At 41.6% G+C, this 22090-nt stretch overlaps 2 protein-coding genes across 2 annotated transcripts; one reads left to right on the top strand and one right to left on the bottom strand.

Moving 5' to 3' along the window:
- Window positions 1-303: 303 nt before the first annotated feature.
- On the top strand, window positions 304-7293 carry LOC145213824 (sarcosine dehydrogenase, mitochondrial-like). Its single transcript, XM_080082230.1, has 16 exons — window positions 304-753; window positions 870-1048; window positions 1435-1614; window positions 1679-1828; window positions 2051-2230; window positions 2290-2419; window positions 2601-2778; window positions 3107-3248; window positions 3316-3516; window positions 3653-3884; window positions 5713-5860; window positions 5947-6051; window positions 6132-6280; window positions 6409-6571; window positions 6641-6748; window positions 6812-7293. Exons 1-16 carry the CDS (start codon window positions 459-461, stop codon window positions 6960-6962), a joined length of 2691 nt encoding a protein of 896 aa, XP_079938356.1. The 5' UTR covers window positions 304-458; the 3' UTR covers window positions 6963-7293.
- LOC145213823 (thrombospondin-1-like) lies at window positions 7290-20291 on the bottom strand. The gene is made up of 23 exons (XM_080082229.1): window positions 19976-20291; window positions 19255-19850; window positions 18508-18601; window positions 18182-18423; window positions 17770-17863; window positions 14862-15026; window positions 14615-14791; window positions 14204-14377; window positions 13896-14023; window positions 12980-13082; window positions 12712-12866; window positions 11731-11844; window positions 11541-11663; window positions 10739-10898; window positions 10515-10633; window positions 10293-10431; window positions 10125-10220; window positions 9817-10044; window positions 9505-9701; window positions 8933-9007; window positions 8489-8586; window positions 8130-8269; window positions 7290-7951 (listed from the first exon to the last, which is right to left on the bottom strand). Exons 1-23 carry the CDS (start codon window positions 20028-20030, stop codon window positions 7944-7946), a joined length of 3480 nt encoding a protein of 1159 aa, XP_079938355.1. The 5' UTR covers window positions 20031-20291; the 3' UTR covers window positions 7290-7943.
- Window positions 20292-22090: the final 1799 nt, after the last annotated feature.

The raw sequence follows: 22090 nt of genomic DNA, 5'->3' as shown, positions 1-22090 counted from the left end.
TATATTTACATGTACAAAGGTTATGTTTAGATAGTAGACTAGCGTAGGGTTCGTTCTTTTTACCAGTCTGTTTTGACTAGGCGGTTTACATTTTTAAGTTAAGTTGGTGCTTGGTAGTACTACTGCACGGGAAACGGCTTGTTGGGACGAGGTCGCACCCCATGTATTTCCTTGCAAATGATTGCGACATATGGATTGACTTGTTAGTTGTTACGGCTGAGAGAAATATCTTATCGGTCGTCGTAAACCTAGACCTAATGTAGTTGTTTTAATTGTATATAGTATTGATTAGGTTGTAGCTGGTAAACAACAATTAGGCAAAATGCCAGGAACTTGTCTTCTATTTGATTTGTAACATAAAAACCTGCTTGCTTAGTGCTGATATATCCAAAGAAGTTTGCAGCTTTTTGCTGTGCAGTCAACCGTTTTGAGCTCAATCATTGAATCGGGTACAGAAAATGTCTACACACAAACTTGTGAAAGGCTTTTGGTCAGCAGGATTTTCCTGCCACTTTGATTGCATATCTCTCAGCACGCTACGCAGCAGCTCGTTTACTAACAACATAAAATGGCAACATCGTAAAAGTAGCATTGATGCAAGGCAGCAGTTACCTACGGAAGCTGATGTAGTTGTAATTGGAGGTGGAAGTATTGGATGTAGTACTACTTATCATCTTGCTAAGTTTGGAGCTGGAAAAGTCGTTCTTCTTGAAAAAGACAAATTGACTGCTGGAACAACATGGCACACTTCTGGTAAACTGCTAATATTGTATCTGCAATTGAGGAAAGGCTATGTTTTTTTGATGAAGTCGATTGTGGTATTTGTAAAAACGTCCGTGTCAGGCTATTAATTAACCCTAAATTTGTAGGTTTGTTGTGGAGAGTGGGAACGAACGAATTGGATTTGAAAATTGTGACTGACACACACGCCTTGATGACGTCAATACTGTCACAAGAGGTTAATACCGAAACAGGCTGGATTCAGACCGGGGGGTTGTTCACAGCATGTAACTCACAAAGGATGAAGGCTTACGAACGAATGAAAACGGTAAGATTAATATATAACTAATCACTTGTGTACTGCTGACGCTGCTTGCACTTAAGGCAGCAGTGGTGACTAGCAAAAATCTCCTCGCGAGTGAGACAAAAAGGTCCTAAAACATAATATTGTATTGTGGGTTACGATTTCTGCTGCGCTGCCTTATGAAATAGTACAGTTGGATATGTTTTGCAGCAATACAATAAACCAAAATTTTGAAATGCCACCCTATTGCCTTTTTTGTTTCCGGTTGTTGTATCAATGTATCATGTTTCAATTTTTAGAACCACTTGTATTTTGGTGGTCCGCCAGCTATAGCTGTAGTATAGCCGCGTTAATACTGGTGCAAAATATTTGTAAAGTAAACATGGTGCGTTGGAACATTGTGTTTTTAGCTGGCGAAAGTGTTTGGAATCGAATCTCAGCTTATTTCGAATTCAGAAATACCTTCAATCCACCCTCTTCTAGATGCTTCAAAGTTTGTTGGAGCACTGTACAGTCCAAATGATGGTACTTTGGATCCCACGGGAGCTTGCTCATCTTACACAAAAGCTGCTAAAAAATATGGCGCAAAGGTAAAACAGGACTCAAAAATGTGTTTAATAAAACGTATAACAAATTCTTTGATTTGTTGAAAAGGTGTTAGAAGGTTGCAAAGTTACAAGCCTTTCTACAAAAACTGACGACTATGGGATACGGCGCATCTCCTCAGTGAACACGAACATTGGTACAATAACAACAGGACATGTGATCAACTGCGCTGGTGTATGGGCTCCTAATATTGGAAAAGTATGTTTGTAAACATTGAAAAGCGGTACCCTTCATTGTTACTGTCGAAAGTCACACTGATTCTAGTCTTTAAAACTTGAGGATTATACGTTTAATCGTTTGGCAGCGCGTTTTTTTTCGTACCCTAAAGATCAGAGTGTAATTTGAATGTTGAGAATACAGTTCTCTTTTAATAATAGTTATTGGCAAATATTGGATTTATAATCAAATGTTTGCAAACAGATGATTGGGGTGGAGACGCCACAGGTGGTTTACAGACAAGCGTATGCAATCACTCAGCCGATTGAGGGTGCTCGTGAGCTACCAAATGTTCGGCATCATGATGGGTCGATGTACATCAAAAGACAGGGAGATACTTTACAAGTTGGAGGGTATGAGAGTAACCCGATTTTATGCGAAAAGGTGCTTATATCATTTGTATATGATTCTGGCGAAATTTCTAATTTGTTGAATTTTGTAAGGTGGCTAACGATTTTGCATTTGGACTTTATGATGTAAATTGGGATACGTACGGACCGCTATTGGAAACTGGTTGTGAAATAATGCCGGCAGTTGCAAAGTCGGGAATACGCAGCACTGTCTGTGGGCCAGGTAAAATACCACCCAAAATAGAAATATAACACGATAAAGATTTAAAAGAAGTTAAACTGTGTGATACGATACACTAAATAATCCCTGGTTAGGTGTTCACATTTCGGTACTATTTTGTGTGGTTTAAACATCTAGACCTAAAAAAAATCAGTAGCCTATATCAACGCAACATTTTGTACAGAATCTTTTACTCCTGACGGTAAACCGCTTGTCGGGGAGTCCCCAGACGTACGAGGGTTTTTCCACGCGAGTGGTTTTAACGGCGGCGGTATGATGTTGGGCGGAGGTGCTGGAAAACAAATTGCTTTAATGGCTATCCGCGGCAAACCCGAACTCGATATGTTTACTTGGAACATAAGGTAACCTACACTCACTAAAGAAAGTCAGCAAAGGCGTAAAACAGCGACTTCCAACCTTCTTTGCTCACCCACCTAACCAGCATTAAATTGTAGACCCTCGTCTAAAAATTATAACTTTGTTTCAGATAACGACTGTAACATACCGTTATTTAGGTTTAAACAAGCTTTTAAAAGTAACACCAATAAATCGAAACTTAAATAAACGAAATGTCTTTAACAGTACTTTCTGATCAATTATGATTAATTATTCTGGTTGGCAATTTAAGAACGCATACGTATATGTTTAACGCTGGGAACCACTGATATAAACGCACCGATAACTTTGCAGAAGATTTCCATCAAGTTTAGTCTCCAATAAAACTTGGCTTACCGAGCGGTCACACGAAAGCTACGTCACACATTACGGCATTGTGTTTCCAAATGACCAGCCCCTAGCTGGAAGAAATGTCCGAAAAGATGCTCTTCACAAGGTACCATAAAACCGCTGAAAAGCACAACCGAAATTTTTTGTTTGTTTCACGTTATGTTTTTAAACAGACATTGCTGGATCGGGGTTGCGTTTTTAAAAACGAATACAACTCTGAGGTACCGGCGTATTTTATGCCCAAAACAAAACATGAAATCAAAGATTATGATTTTTATGGAGCGTATGGAAACGAAGTTCATAAGGATTATGGCTATCGAGATCAACTAAAACACGACCACACGTTTGGGTATCCTGGTCTAGTTCATGAAATAGTAAGATCTTCTTTTTTGCTAACTTATTACCATATTTGATTAAAATGATTCAAATGCAAATATTTTTCGTTTAGCAAGACAAAAATGGTGAAAAAGATTTGATTTGATTAGATTGATTACAAGAACTTTTGTATAGATAGGAAGGGAGTGCATAACATGCCGAACGTCATGTGCTGTGTTTAACTCCAGTTCTGTGGGTAAATTGGTGCTGGAAGGTCCAGACGCCACCAAGGCCGCTACACTTCTCTTCTCCTCTGACGTCACTGCCAACCCGAACTGCAATACGAGCACCTACACCCTGATGTTAAATGATAAGGGCGGGATTGAATCTGATCTTGTTGTTTGTAAGATGGACACTGAAGATGGTGGTGAGATATTATTATGTCTCTATTCTATAACATTGGTAGTTTGTGCAGAAATGGCGGGGTACGGTATGATCTTAAAAAATGAACAAACGTAATGTGACGATAAATATATGCCCTGGAAGAACATATAAGCTTTGGCCGTGAGTGTTTGTTAACCTTTGCCATTTATATTAACCTTTGCCGAAAGAAAACAATTGTTAAAAACTGCCCATTTAGATGTAAACGGTTGATTAGGAGTCCCCTGCTCCGATGAAAACACTTTTTTGTTCTATTTTATTTTTTAAGTTCGTTCAACATTTTTTCCAGATACTCTTAAATAAAAACACATGAGCAATTTACTTATTAGTTAACCCACATGACGTTAAAACGTGCAATTTTGAAACGGCCAAAGACGTGCATATTTAAATCGGCTTTAAGGGAGCCTATATGGAAAACATTTTGTTAAATTAACATACTTTACACAGTTACCCTCGTTATTTTGTGAATGACCCTTCATCAAACGAAACCTAAATGTTCTACCACAACAATATAATCGATAGGATGTATCGAAAGGTTTTGGCGTTATTTTTGACCTGATGTTAGCCACTGCGGACTAAAATATGTGAACCACGCCTAAATTAGTTGACATACTTTTAACTGCAGCGGCGCAGAGCAGAGCGATTGTGCCAGACCGCTGCTATAACTCATGAAGTAAACAATTTCGTTGGGTAAAATTTAACTGTATTTTCGAGGCAGCAACCCAGTTTATGAGCACGTTCCAATAAATAGCCATGGTTTCACTCAATAATTTGCATCGTTAGTCTTGCTAAGCTTAGCTGACCTTATTGTTTTCTTGTGGAAAACATCACGTCAAACGATATTTAAATTTCGCATTTTAACCCATAAAAACAACGCATCACCAAACCCTCAGTAAAAGGTTATCAAGATTTTTTTCCCGCACGGCTATCACACAATAGGTTAACGCAGATTATCGTGTACGTATTGCGTACTAGTGATGCACCGAAGTTTCAGTTGGCCGAAACATTTCGGCCGAATACGCTGTTTTTCGATGTTTCGGTTTCGGCCCGAACTTTTTTGAAAATTCGGCCGAAACCGAACTTTTTGATTGCATAGAATTAATGCCCAAACTATCATTTTCGCCAATACAAAACGTCATAAATTAACTAATTGTGGTATCTATAAAATACGAGCCACGTTGTCTGCAAAATATTGCAAATTTAGTAAAGCTTCCAGATGGTGTAGGCCTAAGTGATTTTGATTTGTCATAATTCACTTCACTCGCATCAACGACACAAGGTTCAGTTGAAAACATCTATAAGAACAGGATTTTAGGTTCGGCCTGATCCGGCCGAAATTATTCGGCCTCGTGGCCGAATATTCGGTTTCGGCCCGAACCTTTTTAGGCGGGTTCGGTGCATCACTATTGCGTATCACAAACAACAACGATTAAATGTTCTTGTACGGCAATCTTTAATTGCTTTTATGTTGCACTGCAACAGTTGTAGTAATGGTATTGTCTGCAGAAAATTGTTACTATTTTAAAACTAGCATAATACACAAACGGCACTCGCGTGAAAATGATAGGGTGGTTTCAGTTTTGTCTAAAGCGTCTCCAACTAACAAATTGTTTTTCGTTGAAGAGCCTGAAAAAGCTGAAGACAGGCATTCTTAAAATATTTTAATGCTACTGTGTCTTAATACTGCTGGTCAATCTAAAGCAGGTGTGGTCAATTCTAAACTGTTTCACAATAGGTATATATTTGTTACCAAATACCAAATAAAATTAAATTTATAAAAAAACATAATACTTCATGTCATGTTACTTGTTCAGGGATCAAGTATTACCTGAACGTAAGAGAAGATACCGCGGGATATTGTAAAGGTCACATTGACGACGTGTTAAGTGGAAGAAACCTTAGATACAAAGTTACGGACAGAACTGATGAGCTTACAATGCTAAGTTTGCAAGGACCTAAAAGGTTTGCCAAGTCTCTCATGTTTGCAATTTACAACCCTTCTTTACGATGATACTATGTTTTACTTTTTCAAACCCATACTTTTATAGCCGTATCGTGTTGGACAAACTGCTCCATGGAAAGAATTTAAAGACGCTTGCGCCTGGGCAGTTTATGTTTTCCAAAATTTCTGATATCAACGTCCAGCTTATCAGGTAATTGGTGATCCATGCAGCACAAATTGTGTGCCTATACGTTAATTTTAAAATTAGCAAGCACACTATTATGATGACAGGAATTCTATTGTCGGGGAGTTGGGATATGAAATAACATGTAAAAATGAACAAGCTGTAATAATTTATGAAGCAGTTATGCAAGAAGCTGCGAAACATGGCGGTTGTGACGCAGGATGCCGTGCAATAAAATCACTCGGAATCGAAGCGGGTAAGGCAAATTATCAGTAATTATAAGAACCAACTCTTCGCACTTTTTAATTTTCAATGGTCCCTATAACGTTGTATGCAATAGAACACAAATTTCACAGATGTTTAAACATTTTCTTTCTTGTCAAGGTTTTCACAACTGGGGTGGAAGTTTACGAACAGACGATTCGCCGATTGAAGCGCGCCTGATCCACTTGTGTGATGACAATCGTAATTACATCGGATCTGATGCATTAACTGAGTTAGGCAAAAGTCAGCCGAAAAAATGCTTCATATATTTTACGATAAACGAGTATGTTATATACTAATTACTAAGATTAGCTCGATGAGTCATTTATTCGTGTTCGATTTCATATTTTAGCCCGGTTCAACTTTTCGGCGAGGAACCAATATGGCGGAATGGCAAAATCGCCGGTCACACGCGCACAGCGGATCACGCTTTTCACCTCAACAAGGCTGTAGCTATGGGGTTAGCAATAAAAAATGCATTTTTACCGTTTTTTGTTGTGTGTTATATCGGTTTTTGTTGTAGATATATTGACTTGTCGGACATGCTGGAAGAAATATCTGTCGATGACTACGTTCTGTGCGGAAACTATGAAATTGAACGCAACTGCGTTAAACACAAGGCAGTCGCGTATTTGCAAAGTCCATTTGTTGGAAATGTTAAAGTGCCTTATTAGCGAAACCATTTTTCTTAGCCTTTTCTGTCATAGACAAAGATTTACTAGACGAAAAATTTTTGTTTTATATTTTGATTTGTTCTCGTATTTTATTATTATTACTGTATTGATTTGTATGCTGATTATTTAAGTTTTTATTGCCAAATGTTTGGCGTGTTTTTCGAAAACAATTTAAGGCAAAACGGTCTGGTAATGTCGACTTTGAGCCAGTTTAATGTTTGTTGACGAAATTCTTCTAATATTGCTGCCAAAAGGTTTTTTTTCTCGGCTTTGCTAGGAATTGTTTTTGGCTGATTAATACTGCATACAATATTTTAGTTTATTACATTGACTAAGGCACTAATTTTATTGGTCAAAGTCTCGTTTAAAAACCAACAAGCGAAAAAGACGTACGAAAGAGAAATAAATACTGGAAACACAACAACAAAAACGCTTTAAAAGCATCAAAAAGCTGTGCTATATAGCAAATGCTTCATATAGATTGTTCATTTAAACGCGCAGCGTCGGCCATATGTAAACACAGGTTTTTGAATAAATTAAACCCACGGAATAAACGAAGTGTTGGGTAAATACCTTTGGTTTGATCCATGGCAAGAAACAACAAACGGTCGAAGAAAGGTAAAAAACGACTGGTGTTAGACAGCAGCGAAATAAACTACAGTGGGCGTGCTGTGCTAAACGTTAGTAACTGGGAAAGGAAGGACAAGTTTGAAATTGTTCAATTAAGACGATAGCATACAAATTGGCCACCCACATATAATACAAGCCAATTTTAATTTACAACTACAAGTAATTGAAAAGTGCATTTGCGCCCTGTTACAAGAAAAAAATGAAAATGCGTTGAGAAAGTACAAGCCCGGTGGTCTCTATCCAATGCGTCCATCGATCGCCGGTCACGTGACAATACAATCAAAAGCGATGCGGATCGCGCGTTAATGCTGCAGAATTTTTTCCGTAAGCCTCCAGTTCGAGCCGTCGACTTCACGTGTCTGCAAATAAACAACTCGATTGGAATGTGGAATTTCACCACCGCGGTAAGTCCGCACGGTAGAATCAGCGATCACGAAACGCAAACCAATCGAGATTTAAGTGCCTTGAGAGGGCTTTTCATACCAGGGCTTAAGGCACGTATATTGCCGACTCCAGACGACAGGCTTCCGTGCTTACCTTTGCATGAGTATTCCATGTCTGAAAAGAACACCATCTCCTGTGAGAAGATGAACATTCCCAGCCGACCGCCGGCGTAGGTCTTGTCGTAAATCGGCCCGGAGTCAACGAGCAACTTCTTGCCCTCATACATGGTCACCCTGCGTAAACAACAAGGATCTGTTTGGAACACGAAAAATGTAAGGGATTTCCATAATAGGTATAAATTCCTTCCGTGCGATAAAAGAGATTTACTTGGATCAGCGGTCTGTGATCGATCAAACCTCAAATTCCACACCACAACCGAAATGCCAAGTGCACCATGACATAGCTTTGCGCTCTGGTTTTATCAAAAGCTGTTGTGTTGTTGTGCTCCTTACCTAATAAAACCGGTCTCCGGACGATGCTGAAGGGTCCATCTGTACGCTACCAAGTCTTTCCATCCCTGCTGCATAGGGTCGTACCACAGAGTGCGCACCTTTACAAAATAAAAAAAAATACTAAAATGGCGCCCAAATATGTATCTTCTAATTGCAGGGGAATTGTGCACCGTAATATTTTGACCCAGGGTTTAAACCACGCACAAGCGAGGCCAAGTTATTTAAAAGCCGCAGTCAGTCGATTGCAGATAAACCAATTAACAAACTATGCGCAATTCACGAGCTAGCCGAGCTCCAAAATTACCTTGGCGCTAAGTATCAAGGCGACCGCGAAGAATGTTGGTACGATGATTTAGGTTACGATAAAATATCGAATAGACGTTCGTGCAATAAAAGATCGGAATGTAGAACCGCAGCACCTGCACTAGTCACGTGAATGCATACCTGGTTTGCTGTGTCTCCTGTATGCCAAAGGGCGTTTCTCAGTGCCTCCCCGGGACCGGTTGTGGAGTTCACCACCTAAAATTGAAAGAAACGTAGGCGTTTAGAGGAATGTTAGCTTCACTTTAAGCCGCAAATTTTGCAGCTCTGCGGAAGTAAGAAAATCATCCTAAGCTTTGGTTTTTCGCTCGGCCTCTAGGTAAATGACCAGTCTGCCAGTCACGGCTTTGCATGTGGAAAACACGCTTGAATTTCCACAACAACGTAAATTGGATTAGAGAGGATTGTAATTTAAGCGCGATCAAGTTCGTCCCAGACAAAAGACCACAGTTATTCAACAAACCAAGCTTAGTGGTAAGGATTTTTCGCAACATGATAGAAACAGTTCCAAGATTCGACTGTTTATGAAACATTTCGTGCAGTTTAGTTTAGTTTACAGCAAATGAACACGGCTATTGAATGTTTTCAATGCAGATTAAGTTGATTTAATTTGGCTCGAACAGTTTGAACTTAAAAAGATTACCTACTATCTTTAAAATCACGTATTTACTTCTTGATTATGTTTCGTGGTGTACCTTAACTTGAAGGGCGCCAAACGCCTGTGCTCTGCTGGGTGTGTTCTTCCAGTAAGTCTGAGATACCTGTTTCCACATAACGACATAGAACCGACTGGATGATTGGTAGCCAAATACGAAACCTGCGTAGTCATCGTCCCGACCAGTGTTAACGAAAAACGTTCCACTAAAGTCAACAGCCTCAAATCGATCCATTCCTAAAAGTAATAAAGAAAAATTAGCTCCAAGCGACTAACTGAGTTCAAGGCATAAATTGAACCAATGTATTTTTAAAGTGATTATTTGAGCATGGCAATTATTTGTAGTTCTTACCAATTGCAAGTCCTGGATCACAGTTCACGGTCTGAATGAGTTCTTTGCCTTGATGTCTGACAACCCATTTAGGATCGAGTTGGACTGTGCCGCTGGGATCAAGAGGAACCATATCAAACTTGCTGAAATCGGTGACGCTGATGCCAGCATTCATAGGACAAGCGTCCATTATGTCAGCAATACCATCGTCATCAAAGTCTCCTTCGCATAGGTCTCCACGTCCGTTGCCTACACAAACAAATGAAAAGGTTTTATAATTGTGGTGTTGAGTTATTTAGAATCTTGATAAATCAGTTGAGATGTCTTACCATCAACATCAAGTTGGCTTGGATTGACAACCAGTCTACAGTTGTCCTTGTGATCGTTCACACCATCGTTGTCATCATCGGGATCGCATGCATCGCCTATAAACACCAACATATATTTTCGGGTCTTGTCGGAACGATAAATACTTCAAAATATCTAACAATCCTTACCCAGTCCGTCTTTGTCGTGGTCAGCCTGGTTGGAGTTTGCAATATATGGGCAATTGTCAAGATTATTTTGAACTCCGTCTTCATCAACATCCAGATTTGTGTCACAGTCATTACCAATACCATCAGAGTCACGGTCAGCCTAAAAAAATGTATCAGTGAATTACAAACTTGTCTTTCAGTTATCAATAGCAACTGACAATCAGTCACCGAACCCATGTGTACCTGTCTTGGGTTATATGCGAGAGGGCAGTTGTCGCACATGTCCCCTACACCATCTTTGTCGCTGTCGGTCTGGTCAAAGTTGTATACGTAAACGCAGTTATCCATCAGGTTTTCAATGCCTGTGAAAAATTATTACAACGAGTTAGCTGATGATCAAAATCTTATAAAGACTTTAAAGTTACGCTACGTCAAAAGCATCAGGATTTTCAACAACAAAAGTTTACCGTCATCATCGATGTCGAAGTCGCATGCATCACCCTGTCCATCACCATCGGTATCGATCTGGGCAGAGTTACGTTTATGAGGGCAGTTATCGCAGGCATCGCCCACTCCGTCGCGATCCAAGTCGTACTGGTCTCTGTTCGGCACATATTCGCAGTTGTCCTGCAAAAACATAGCATTCTGGGTTAGCTTTTTAATACAGACCCGTGACAGTGTTTTGAATCACGTTAAATAACTCCTTGCATATGATCCGTACAAAGGTCGTAGTTCCGATGCATAACATCGCGCACGCGTGCAACCTGCTGGCTTGGATATCAAATGTCGCGGCATTTGCCGAAGTCGAAAATCCGCCAGGTCAACTGAGACCTAACCCCATAACAGCTACAGCCTGTCATTTGCGGCACGCGAGTGCTGGACGAAGCCAAATACCGACCTTCCCGATTTAATATGCAAACGCTGTAGGCCACCAACGTGGTTATCTGTATGTTAACCATTTTAACTTTGCTATACTATAATTAGAGAATAAAGATTTCATTAGAAAAACGAGTGTTGACTACTGTTGGGGAACTTTGTTTGTGAAGATCTGCTGGATATCATCTTCCTTCATATAGGTCTCATCAAACATTACTTTCGTAATGTTATCCCTTGGTTTGGACTACTGAGTGCTACACGTATATTGAAATTTAGCTAAACATTTCAGGATGCAGAGACCTTACTTGGCCCATAAGGCTGCAAGTTCCCGATCCCTGGCCTTGACTTGCTATCTTAGCGTAACAACAGTCACATTGCAAAGCATGCACTTACCCGCAGGTTTGTGATGCCATCATCATCAATATCACCATCACAAACATCTCCTATGCCGTCGCCGTCCTGGTCCTCTTGACCACTGTTTGGAGTATTACGGCAGTTATCAGCTGGATGTGAAATCTGCATTGACAAAGTTGGTTTACTCGATTTCCTTTGTGTTTCCAACTTAAAACAGGTAACAACTTACGGTCGTTCCGTCTCTCTCGCACGTGATTGCTTCATCTGCGACCCCGTCTAAATCTGAGTCATCCGCGCAGACTAGGCCTTCGCATCCTGGGGCCGTTGCGTAACCCGGAAGACACTGTAATGTATGATAGACCGTTATTTAAACGTTTTTACTAAGATCAAATTTCAGAAAATCTAACGATATAACGGTTTAGTATGGTCGCAAGAGTGAAATGATGAACGGGAATTTTTGCTCGTGCAATTCTCCACATTAATGAAATAACACACATGTTTTTCTGCCTTACACAGAAATAAAAACCGGCTTAAAACTTTAATACTGTCCTGTTTACAGGCACGACCTCTTTGTGGGGGAGCAAACTTACACAATAAAACTCAGGTGCGCCCAAAGACGAACAAACACAACAAGTTCCGAGACGTGTCAACATGCCGTGCCTAAAAGGTGGTCGCAATATCGGGCGGATGAAACAACTTTAGTTTCTGACGCACAAAAACCTATTTTCAGGGTTGCGTGGTACCGTTTGAAGGCGGTTCCAAAAGTAAACGGCCGTATTGGGATTTTGTATAAGCCACAACGGTGTTGGGGATTCTCAAGGGATATATAATACCGACACGGCATTTGCTCGGAATTGGGTTTTGGAAGGTGAGCCTGGTGGCGTGACGAACATAGACATTCTTTACCTATCAATGCCAACACCTGCAGTCTTTCATGTCTGTGAGGAGCATGTCAGGTTAAACCAGGTCATAAACATCAAACAAGAATTTTTTTGGCAAACTTGTTCGTTATATGGTAGGAATAATTAGGAGAACTGTTCCCTGTGGTTTACCCATTAATGTGTTCTGTTAAAGAAATTTAAGTTACCACTATGGGTAATTAGACTTAATTTAAACACTTGGTAATTAGATTTCATAGCAGTTTAAAATGTTTGTTCTGGTGCAAGTTTAAGCCGGAAACCGCCAAAAGTTAAACAAACAAAACGCGTACCTTGCACTTGAACGGCGGCGTGACGGTAAGACCAAGGAAGATGCATCGTGCGTTATCGGGACATGGGTTGCCATCGTCCGTGCACGGGTTCACGACCCGGCATACCTGCTTGTGCGCAAGTGCGTACTCAGCTCCGACGCCCGACGGCCTATCACCTGCAAATACAGGAGATATTGGTTTACCTGCTTGTTGGTAAGGTAAATATGGTTTGGCATGGCGATGTTGACCCCTTTGGGGAGTTCGCAAGTAAAAAATCATTTCGACTCACCTTTGTAGCCATCAGGACAGGCAAGGCAAGTGTACCCGGCGAAGTGGTTCTGACAGCGGTGGACACCATTAGCATGGAAGCAGGCATTCGGCACCAAGGTACACTGCAAAAAATATTGAACACTGTCAGTTGATGCCTTGTGGGCGGCTTGAAAATAGCGTCTTTCCGCTTCTTTGCCTGACTTACTGTCTACAAATTATTACAGTAAACACATTATCCCCCTGCAGCAAGCACTTTGTAAGACATATACGGGTGTGCGGTAGCTGACTGTAAATCGCATCATACGATTTGTGAAATTTAAACTCACCTGAAATAACTATAAACTTAAACCACAAAAGTGAATTGTAGCATTAAAAAAAATTACTTTTTTTTTTCCGAACATGACTCAGAGCAAACCGGTTCGTGACCAGGTTTAGAGATAAACGGTATCACGCGTTTTTGGCTGTGAACAGAAAGGTGTTGCAACGACCGCTTGTTTTTAGATCGAATCGAAGCAAAATATTACACCGCTAAACGTTGCCGCAATTTATTTTAAGCCGCATTCCCAGACAGATTTTTTTAAAGATATAATCAGTCAGCTTGTGTTGTTCCATTATTTTTCTGTTTTCGTGTTTAGAGGCGCTCCCTTATACGTGGTAAAATATTGCCAAGTGCCACTTTCTCGTAGCAGGCCGCTTCCGTTTTTGTCGAAAACTGCAAACACACATTTGACCCTGTAATCCTTTTTGACAGGCAGCTGTCTCGACAAAAAGATAAGTAAATCTCGCATTGGTAGGATTATTCTTTTTCATGCGAATACGCAAACAAATCCTAAACAACTTAGTTGACAGACGAAATATTCCAAACAGCTTTAGCGCTTAATTAACCATTCCAAGTAAAGCAGATTTAAGGTTCTTAACTAGTATTAATATTTTACCTCATCGATGTCTTCGCATTGTGTTCCATCACCCTGCGTTCCTTCGGGACATGCGCCGCAAACAAATGAGCCATCATCGTACGAACTGCATTCCACTCCAGGATAACAAGGGCTAGACAGGCAGCCGTCTGTGCAAAGAGATTTTCCTATTACTAACTAGCCGCACAACCGCGGGAATAATTTCGCTGCCAAAATTGGGCACGCTTAGATTGCGCTCGAAGATGTGTGAAGTAAACAATAACAGCTATGGTGGTCTGTTAAATTAGATTCATGCCTGAGGTTTTGTTTAACTTGCACGAAAATCTTACCGATGGGACATGCTTTCACCAAGCAGTGTTCAGTTGCTTTGCTATCACCGGAGCATTGCTTTCCACCAAATCGGGGTTTGGGATTGTTGCATTTACGGCTCCGCGTCTTGAACCCATCATCGCATGTCGCGCTACATTCACTCCAGACGCTCCATTCGCCCCATCCACCATCGACTGCGAAAAAAACAGCGAGGTTAGACACAATTCTATATGCGCCACTTATAAGATCACTCGCCCCACTAAAAGTGCTTTGACCTTTAATACAAAATTGCTGAGATAATCTGGATCACGTTTCATAGGCCGGCGCCTTTACACAACTCACTTACATAACCAACGTTGCGAAACGTTTGAAAATGTGTGAGATCTACCTTCGTTGAACTCATAATTCAACAGCTATTACTTGATTTTTACCTGGACATGGAGACATTTTGCAGTCGCGTGTTTTGCGGTCAGGCCCGACGCACTGAGCGCCATCTAGCTGTGGCAGAGGAGAGTTACAGCTTCGGATTTTCGTGGTTCGGCCTTTTCCGCATGTGACACTGCATGGTGACCATTTAGTCCATGGAGACCATCCACCATCTCGTCGCACTACACAGATTGTTTTAGTTTGTGGGTTTAGCATCATTTTAAAAGATTTTTTTGTAAAGAAAATACCAACCTTTAACGTTGCAGGGTTCGCGAATGCAATTTCGACTCTGCATAGATGGACCGTCACAATCAAAATATACGCGATCACAGGAACGACCTCTGGTTTCATGTCCAATGCCGCAAGTAACAGAACACTCGGACCATCCTGACCATGGTGAGAATCCCTTTGCGCTCTCTGTAATCCAAACAGCAATGATGAAGTCCAAACCGTGACCATAAGGTAGAAAACTTAACCGAATAAGGTGTGCCCTGGTACGATTTAAGGGTGTTTGAACAGGGGGAGAATCTTGAAATCTTGTGATTGGGTTCGTGTATTGCTTTCAGCGGCGACGCGCCACTTCCGACTTTAGGCGCCATTGAACCGTGAATTTGTTGTTCCAAGCCCAATGCCGTGTTGTCTCAGGCCGTTGAAAAATGAAATCATGAACGATTGTGAGCCGAATTGATTTTTCTACAAGTGCCACCGGCAACCGCAACATAGTTTGTGATGCTGACTTAGGTTCATGTCGAATTTTATTTGCCACAAGAGTATTAGCATTGAAGTTTTCCTTTCACGTCACAACACATGTCAAACATTACCGATTGTTTACCGTCATCATGTCCTACATGATAATCAGTAATAACAAACTTGGTAAACAGAAATTTGTGGCAACCTGTTTGTCCCTAATTTTCATCCGGACTTGTTGATTCGTGAGAACGTAACCGAAAATACGTTGCTTGACACACATGACCTTAGTAATCTACATTTGAACTTAAGTGACTCGATAAACTGCGATAAGAAGTTGATCTTTCCCGACTTGGAGGGGAGATACTACGGGGTAAAGAGTTGCAAGGTAGGTTTTAGCAACTGTTGAACTGTTGCGACCTGATTGACGTCAAAGTCTGCACAAGTGTAAAATTTTTCCTCAACACGTGGCAATTTGTGGCGAGAATTCAGAACGCCTTATACGGCATTCGCGCAGCTGACCAGCGTGGCCCACAATTAATCCGCGAAGCGCGCAACGCAAGTCAACAACATACCTTGAATTCCGACGTGGTCAAATACACGTGAATACGAGGACAATGAATAACAACGAAAATCTTGTTATTACGCATGCTGGCGGTTTATGAAATCAAAGTAATCTTTAATCCCCGAAAATAAAAACACAGTTCTATGACCTGAAGTCAAGTATCTTATAGTTACAGATTAACTGTATGGTCAGTATCGTTTCCACAACGATCACAAATATCCATTAGGCATGACAAGTTGACGGACAACATGTACACACGTCGATAACCTGAATCACATGATTTCGCGTGTTTATTTGTTATTGGCTGTCAGCCAAAAATTATAAATTTTTGACACAAAACCTCTACCGACAGGTGGGAATACCACTAACGCACAAAAATGTGTTGAAAATCCGAGCCCTGTGGCGATTTTAGGGAATGTCGAAATCTCGACTTTGGCTCATCCTTTAGGAATCTGTCTTTATCGTTCTTATCGCGTGTTTCTTCGAAGTTTAGGGCAGACTGTCCGTTTTTGGTCCTATCAGTTGACTAACACGCAAGTTATTTTAAAACCGTTTGCCTTCGAGCCTGGCACATAAGCCGAAAGTAGTCGACGCCGATTATGTATTTTCCCACCAACAGGCGAGAAATGCCTTTGCCTCTATCCGTCAAAGGGCAAGTGTAATTAAGGCAGGCGGGTGCTGCGTCAACGTCAACTTACCAGTGCGCACTTTGCCGCTCGAGCAGTGAGTGTTTGTCTATTGCCGCAAAAGCTCATTAGCGCCGAAATCTGCGTATAACAACGCTTGTTCCGCGAAGTGTTTTGACGACCGGGTAGCATTCCATCCAAGCCCTTTATACGCAAGGCAACCATTTCAATCTCATATGATCCATGCAGGATATCGCATGTTCTGTTCGCGGCTTGTTTGCTCTGGCAGTACAACACTTAAGGAGTTTCTCCTTCAACAAAAAGATTTGGGCGCGATCAACCCCGACAAACAGGCGGAATTAACTTGATATCACCCACATCCTGTACCCACGACCCAGACGAGTTTCTTCTCAAGGTGACCTCCTCCCCATTTGCACGCTTGCGATTACTCACGCTCTGTCGCCATCACAAAACCGTTCTCATCTGAACTCGCAATTCAAGCACGCAACTCGATGACAATCGCCGGATGCCAGACCTTTACGTGACTCGCCAATTCGCGTGCCGATCCCCAAAAGGGTCGGTATTCTGGTAACATCGAAACTCGAAACGAATTTTCCGTGGGTGACTCCTTTTCGGGTCATTTAAAGCCACGAAATAAGACCAAATTGTTAATCATGCCATACCTGAGATAGTTATGCATCAAAAATTAGCAGACCCCCGGGCTTTCGAATAATCCCGCTGCAAAATGGCGGTGACTCACCAAAAATACCCTTCTCCCACCGAGTTATACCATCGCGATGCAACGCGGGGGATACCGGGAACAGTTTAAGTTGGTCGTTCGCAAATCACATGTATTGACCTCAAGTACCAAGTAGGCGCGCGAGTGATTAAAGTAAGCACAGCCAACAAATTCCAACGCCAGAGTATTATCGCTAACGGCGCCTCTCGCGCATGCCAAGATAAGCGAACCGAAGTACCCGATCCGCTCGCAAACTTGTTTTGGAACAAAATTGCAGGTAATACGCGCCAGATCTCGATAACACATCAGGCGAGGAAAGATGAAATCGCCAAGAAACGATTGCCATGCGCGATTTAGTAGAAAGTGGTTTTTATTTAAGTTTCATCTCACGTTGATTGTCGATATAACACAGGCTCGAAATGCTTTCTATCAATCCTTACCTACGCGCGCGATAGTAAATAGCATCGTGAAACGTAAACACAAACAATGCTAAGTTGACATAAATTGGCGAATACACATTGAATGCAATGTTAGGAAACTTACCAGGACAACTTGGGCAACACTGTCCCTTGGTGTGAACAATATCGATGCAATTCAGGACAGGACATTGAATATCTGTGCATTGAATTCTTGAATTCTGCAAAATGACATTATATGTTGCAGATAATTACAAACTTTTGCAGCATCAGTGTTTATAGCAGTCAAACAAATTTTTTAACACAAAACATTTGGGGTCACTTGATCACTGGGGTTGGTTACTCAAAGCTTACTCAGGCACCAAAGTATGAATCACACTGTTTGCTTTAAATGATTCCTTTGTTCCGCTAAACCATCCATTTGAAAACTTATTTTGCAGAACTTTATTGCGTTTGCAAGGCTCGACCCACTTCCATGGGGTTGGGCATCTTCGGCGTGACGCGGAGGAATAAACATGACATTTTGGGTTGCTACTCACTTGACAGGTGCAGTTGGTACAGTCGTCTCGTTCCCAAGTGTCGCCATCCCCGTAGCGAGTGTCGTCCATCCAACACGAGCCAAATTCTGTGTCACGGAGTCCCGGGCTACGAAGTTCCGCGCTGCAGGAAAAGTTGCACTCGTTGCGCAGAACTTGCAGGACGATATCCCTGGCCCAGCTGTAGCTGCCACCGCCGCCGAAGGGTGAATTTGCTGGTGCCGTTTGGGTTTCTTCGGTACTTTCTGCACAACAAAGCATCAGTCAATAAAACTATAGTACGAGAAACGACGGTTGTTGACATTGGCAAACACAAAAGCTTTTCATACCCGATGGTTTGTCGGTGGCGCACGCGAAGTGACTGTTCATAGTTTCTTGTGCGGAAACGTTGCCGACTAGAAATCGCACTTTCTGCATAGAACCCTGCAAATACATAAAAATAAATCTTAGCACACGATTTTTTGCAGTCACAGCAACTTCAAAGTGCGCCAGTCAGTGATACGTAGTGCTGTAAATTTAACAAACCAACCATGGTTGAACATAGGGGAAAATTGCCCGCCAGCCAGTGCACGCCCCTGCGATTTATCGTGGTGTACTCCGAAACTGCGCAATAAATCAAAGGGTGCACCGGTAGCATCGCAAACAAGTTCAATCCCAAGTTAAGTAGCACACAAAGGGAGCAAGCATGACTCGTCAGTTGTTTCCGTCCTTTGTCCCGCTGCGTCGCACAAACAAAGGGTAGCCAGCGGAAAAACAAGGGTCGCGATATCATTATAGGCCGGAGAACCCTTATCAACGAGCTGAAGTGGAGAATGGTAGTCGGGACACGACAAATCTGCCAATGTTAATCACCGAACAAATCTTGTGCACACAGAAAAGGCGTTTGGCTAGTCAAGGTTGGGTGTCATTGGCAAACACCGCCGAGCAAATTACCCTCGCGTTATGGCCATGCTGGGATATGAATAGAGCCGATACATTGTTAGCTGGAACTGTTTGATTTTAGGCCGATAAAATGAACTTAGCTCATTAAATCGCCAAGAACAAAGGACAATACACACATTGTATGTTATTTTTACCCGAAAATCGGCAGTTGTGTGGTCGTAAGCGTTTGCGAGACGAAGTTGACTTTCCCTCGAATCCAGGATGCGGTAAAAACGAGTTTCAAGACGGCGCGATCCGATGAGTTGGCAGTTGACGAAAAGACTCGCAGTGTCTTTGTACACTTCCAGGGTGAAATTTGACCACAACATCGCGTCCTGGAACACACCTGCCGATTCAAAGCGGGCGACGTGTTTATTGTCGCCAATGCCGTAATGCAGGTCGACTCGGTCGGTTTTGGTGTCGCTCACGATTGCAAAGTACGCTGTCGGCAGCGACGACGCCGAACGTTTAGGCGTGACGCTGACGATTGTGCCGACGTTCTTTGGTGGCTGCTTCAATGTGGCGATGAAGACGAATCCGGTGCTCTGTGCAAGGGATGCTGCCAGAGTGGTAAAACGAGTTTCGACGGAAACCAGGTCATTATTGCCCAACACTCGTTTAAATTTATAAGCCGGCATAAAATGATCCGGGGCCGTTTGGTCGCGTTTTACCGTGCGATCCAGTGGCGCTCCCTTTCCGATGGAATTCGCCAAACGGGTCATCATAAAAAGGTCAAACGAGTCTGGGTTTGCTGAAATACACAAAGAACGCGTTTTCAAAATTATTAACCGAAAGAAAATAAATACTGACAAGACAAGTTATTTATACTAAAGCACAAACGACACAACGTATGTTTTAAGTGACAGTAATGCTTACCTGTGACAGAAGCAGCAACCAGGACAATCGTACCAATTAAAAGTAGGCACTTCATTTCAGTGAAGGTTTCTTAGCCAAGCAAAAATAATTTTTGAGACACAATATTCAGGACAAACAATAACAAAATCTGCAATTGACATACGAATTTACCAGTGGGTAACACTTCTAACTAACGTCATTCTTTAAATGTCCGTAACTACGCTAATCGCCACGTGCGTCTGGTCACATAGTGCACAAATGGCTCCTCGCACCGACACGCAAACGCTTTTAAAAGCCCCTGGCTGTCGAAATTACAGTTTCGAAAAATTTCGATTCTAAACCTTTATAAGGCGACCTATCATAAAACTGTCCCTTTTGTTCAAAATCCAACAATAAAATTTTTGCGCAACGACAGGAAATCGCTACATACCACAACATCAAGATTTTGCGACAAAGCAGTCTGTAATTTTGCACCCTGCAATTCACTAAAGCTCCAACATCTACCAAACACGGCAAAGGCAAAACCACTTGGTCAGCCGAGGCCCCATGTGTATCCGATGGGGTTTGTACACGGCCAGGGCGCTTTATATAGTGAAAAGGTGCTCGGCGTTTCTCGTTGTGCCTTTTTCTTGCTCTGCCACAAGAAGCGCGTGCCGTGTGCTGTGCCTTTCTCCACGCGTGGAGCATATAAACGCACGTCAGAAAGCATTAAAATGACGGCGATAAAGGGGGTGTGTTCGCATGTCTTTTGGTGATGAGGTTAATTTTTTGAATATTTCATTCTTGGTGTAGCATCACAAAAAAAGAAAAATATTTCAAAAATGCCGTTTTTGACCTTTACATGGTAAGTTCAGTACGACATCAATATCACATAATACCTAAAGGTTTTTAAATCAAGTTAACACAATGATTGCCTTTCTTTACAGATCCGAGGCATGTTCATTTTGAGACATTACACTTGTTTTTCTTTACCAAATTCGGGAGTGAAGTTTGGGACACAAATACACAGCAAAGATCACGACGATATTGTGGCGTCCAACTTCCGAGAGCAAAATATTTCCTAGTACAGAAACGGTTTTTCTTTTGAAACTTAATATGGAGGTTTCATGGACAAATTTTGCTGTGTGGTGGGGTACGTTGTTTATTTTATGTTTTGTTTTATTCCACTACATATTTTCGTCCAGTACATTGAATACATAAACATTTTTCCGAACTGATTTCGAACTGATTTGAAGTCATTGGCGTTAAATATAAATTTCTTCGTACTGGAATGTAAGAATGGCTTAAAAGCTAAGGCCTATTCATCCAATGGCATTTGCGAGTTCGCATGAATGGACCTGACAGGCGCTGACGTCAGAAGTTCGCCGATGACGCGCCACATACCTGCCGAAATGCATTGCCATCCCTTTACACCAAACATGGCAAAATGCGTCGGAAGCGGTCAAGGCAGAAACCTTCGATGCAACGAGGCGGAGAAAACGTAGTAAACAACAGTAATTGGCAATATCATGACTTGCACGGTTTCTTGCGCAATAGTAGTTCTTTACAATTTACGATTTGTTGGTCTATAGTATAGGTTCTTAACCGGTGGGAAATTTCCCACTAGTGGGAAATTTAATGTTTTTGGAGGGAAATTGTGTGAGTCAGAAGTCACCAAACTCGGGCCCGTGGGTTGAAACTAACCGTTGAAAGTTAATTTAATACACAATTTTCCGCAACAACATGTAAGATTAACTTCACCTAGTTGTACAAGGCGCAAAAAAATCCAAAAAATCATTTGTTACGTCACAGACATTGCTAAAAGTATCAATGACTTTGTTATTGTTCGCGAATAAATGCATTTGATCTGTTGATTGTCATGCAATAAACGACTAATGCAAGCACATGGGATTTTTCAAAATTCCACCTGATTTTACTTTCTCACGAAATCACTATTTAAACTAAATAAGATTGCAGTATGCCTTTAAGGTCCCGACAAATTCGCTTCACAAAATTGTTTCGATTAAAGAATATGTTTTTGTTAATGTTGGGCACAAAACATCAGTATAAAAATAACAGAGGGGGAAATTCGAACTTGGTGATTTACTTAAGTGGGAAACCACACCAAAAAGGTTAAGAACCACTGGTCTATACTAT

Source organism: Phallusia mammillata, chromosome 2, assembly GCF_965637545.1.
Source record: "Phallusia mammillata chromosome 2, kaPhaMamm4.hap1.1, whole genome shotgun sequence".
NCBI classification, from domain to species: Eukaryota; Metazoa; Chordata; class Ascidiacea; order Phlebobranchia; family Ascidiidae; genus Phallusia; species Phallusia mammillata.
Note: the sequence above shows the minus strand (reverse complement) of the source record. Positions and strands in the feature narration are given on the sequence as shown.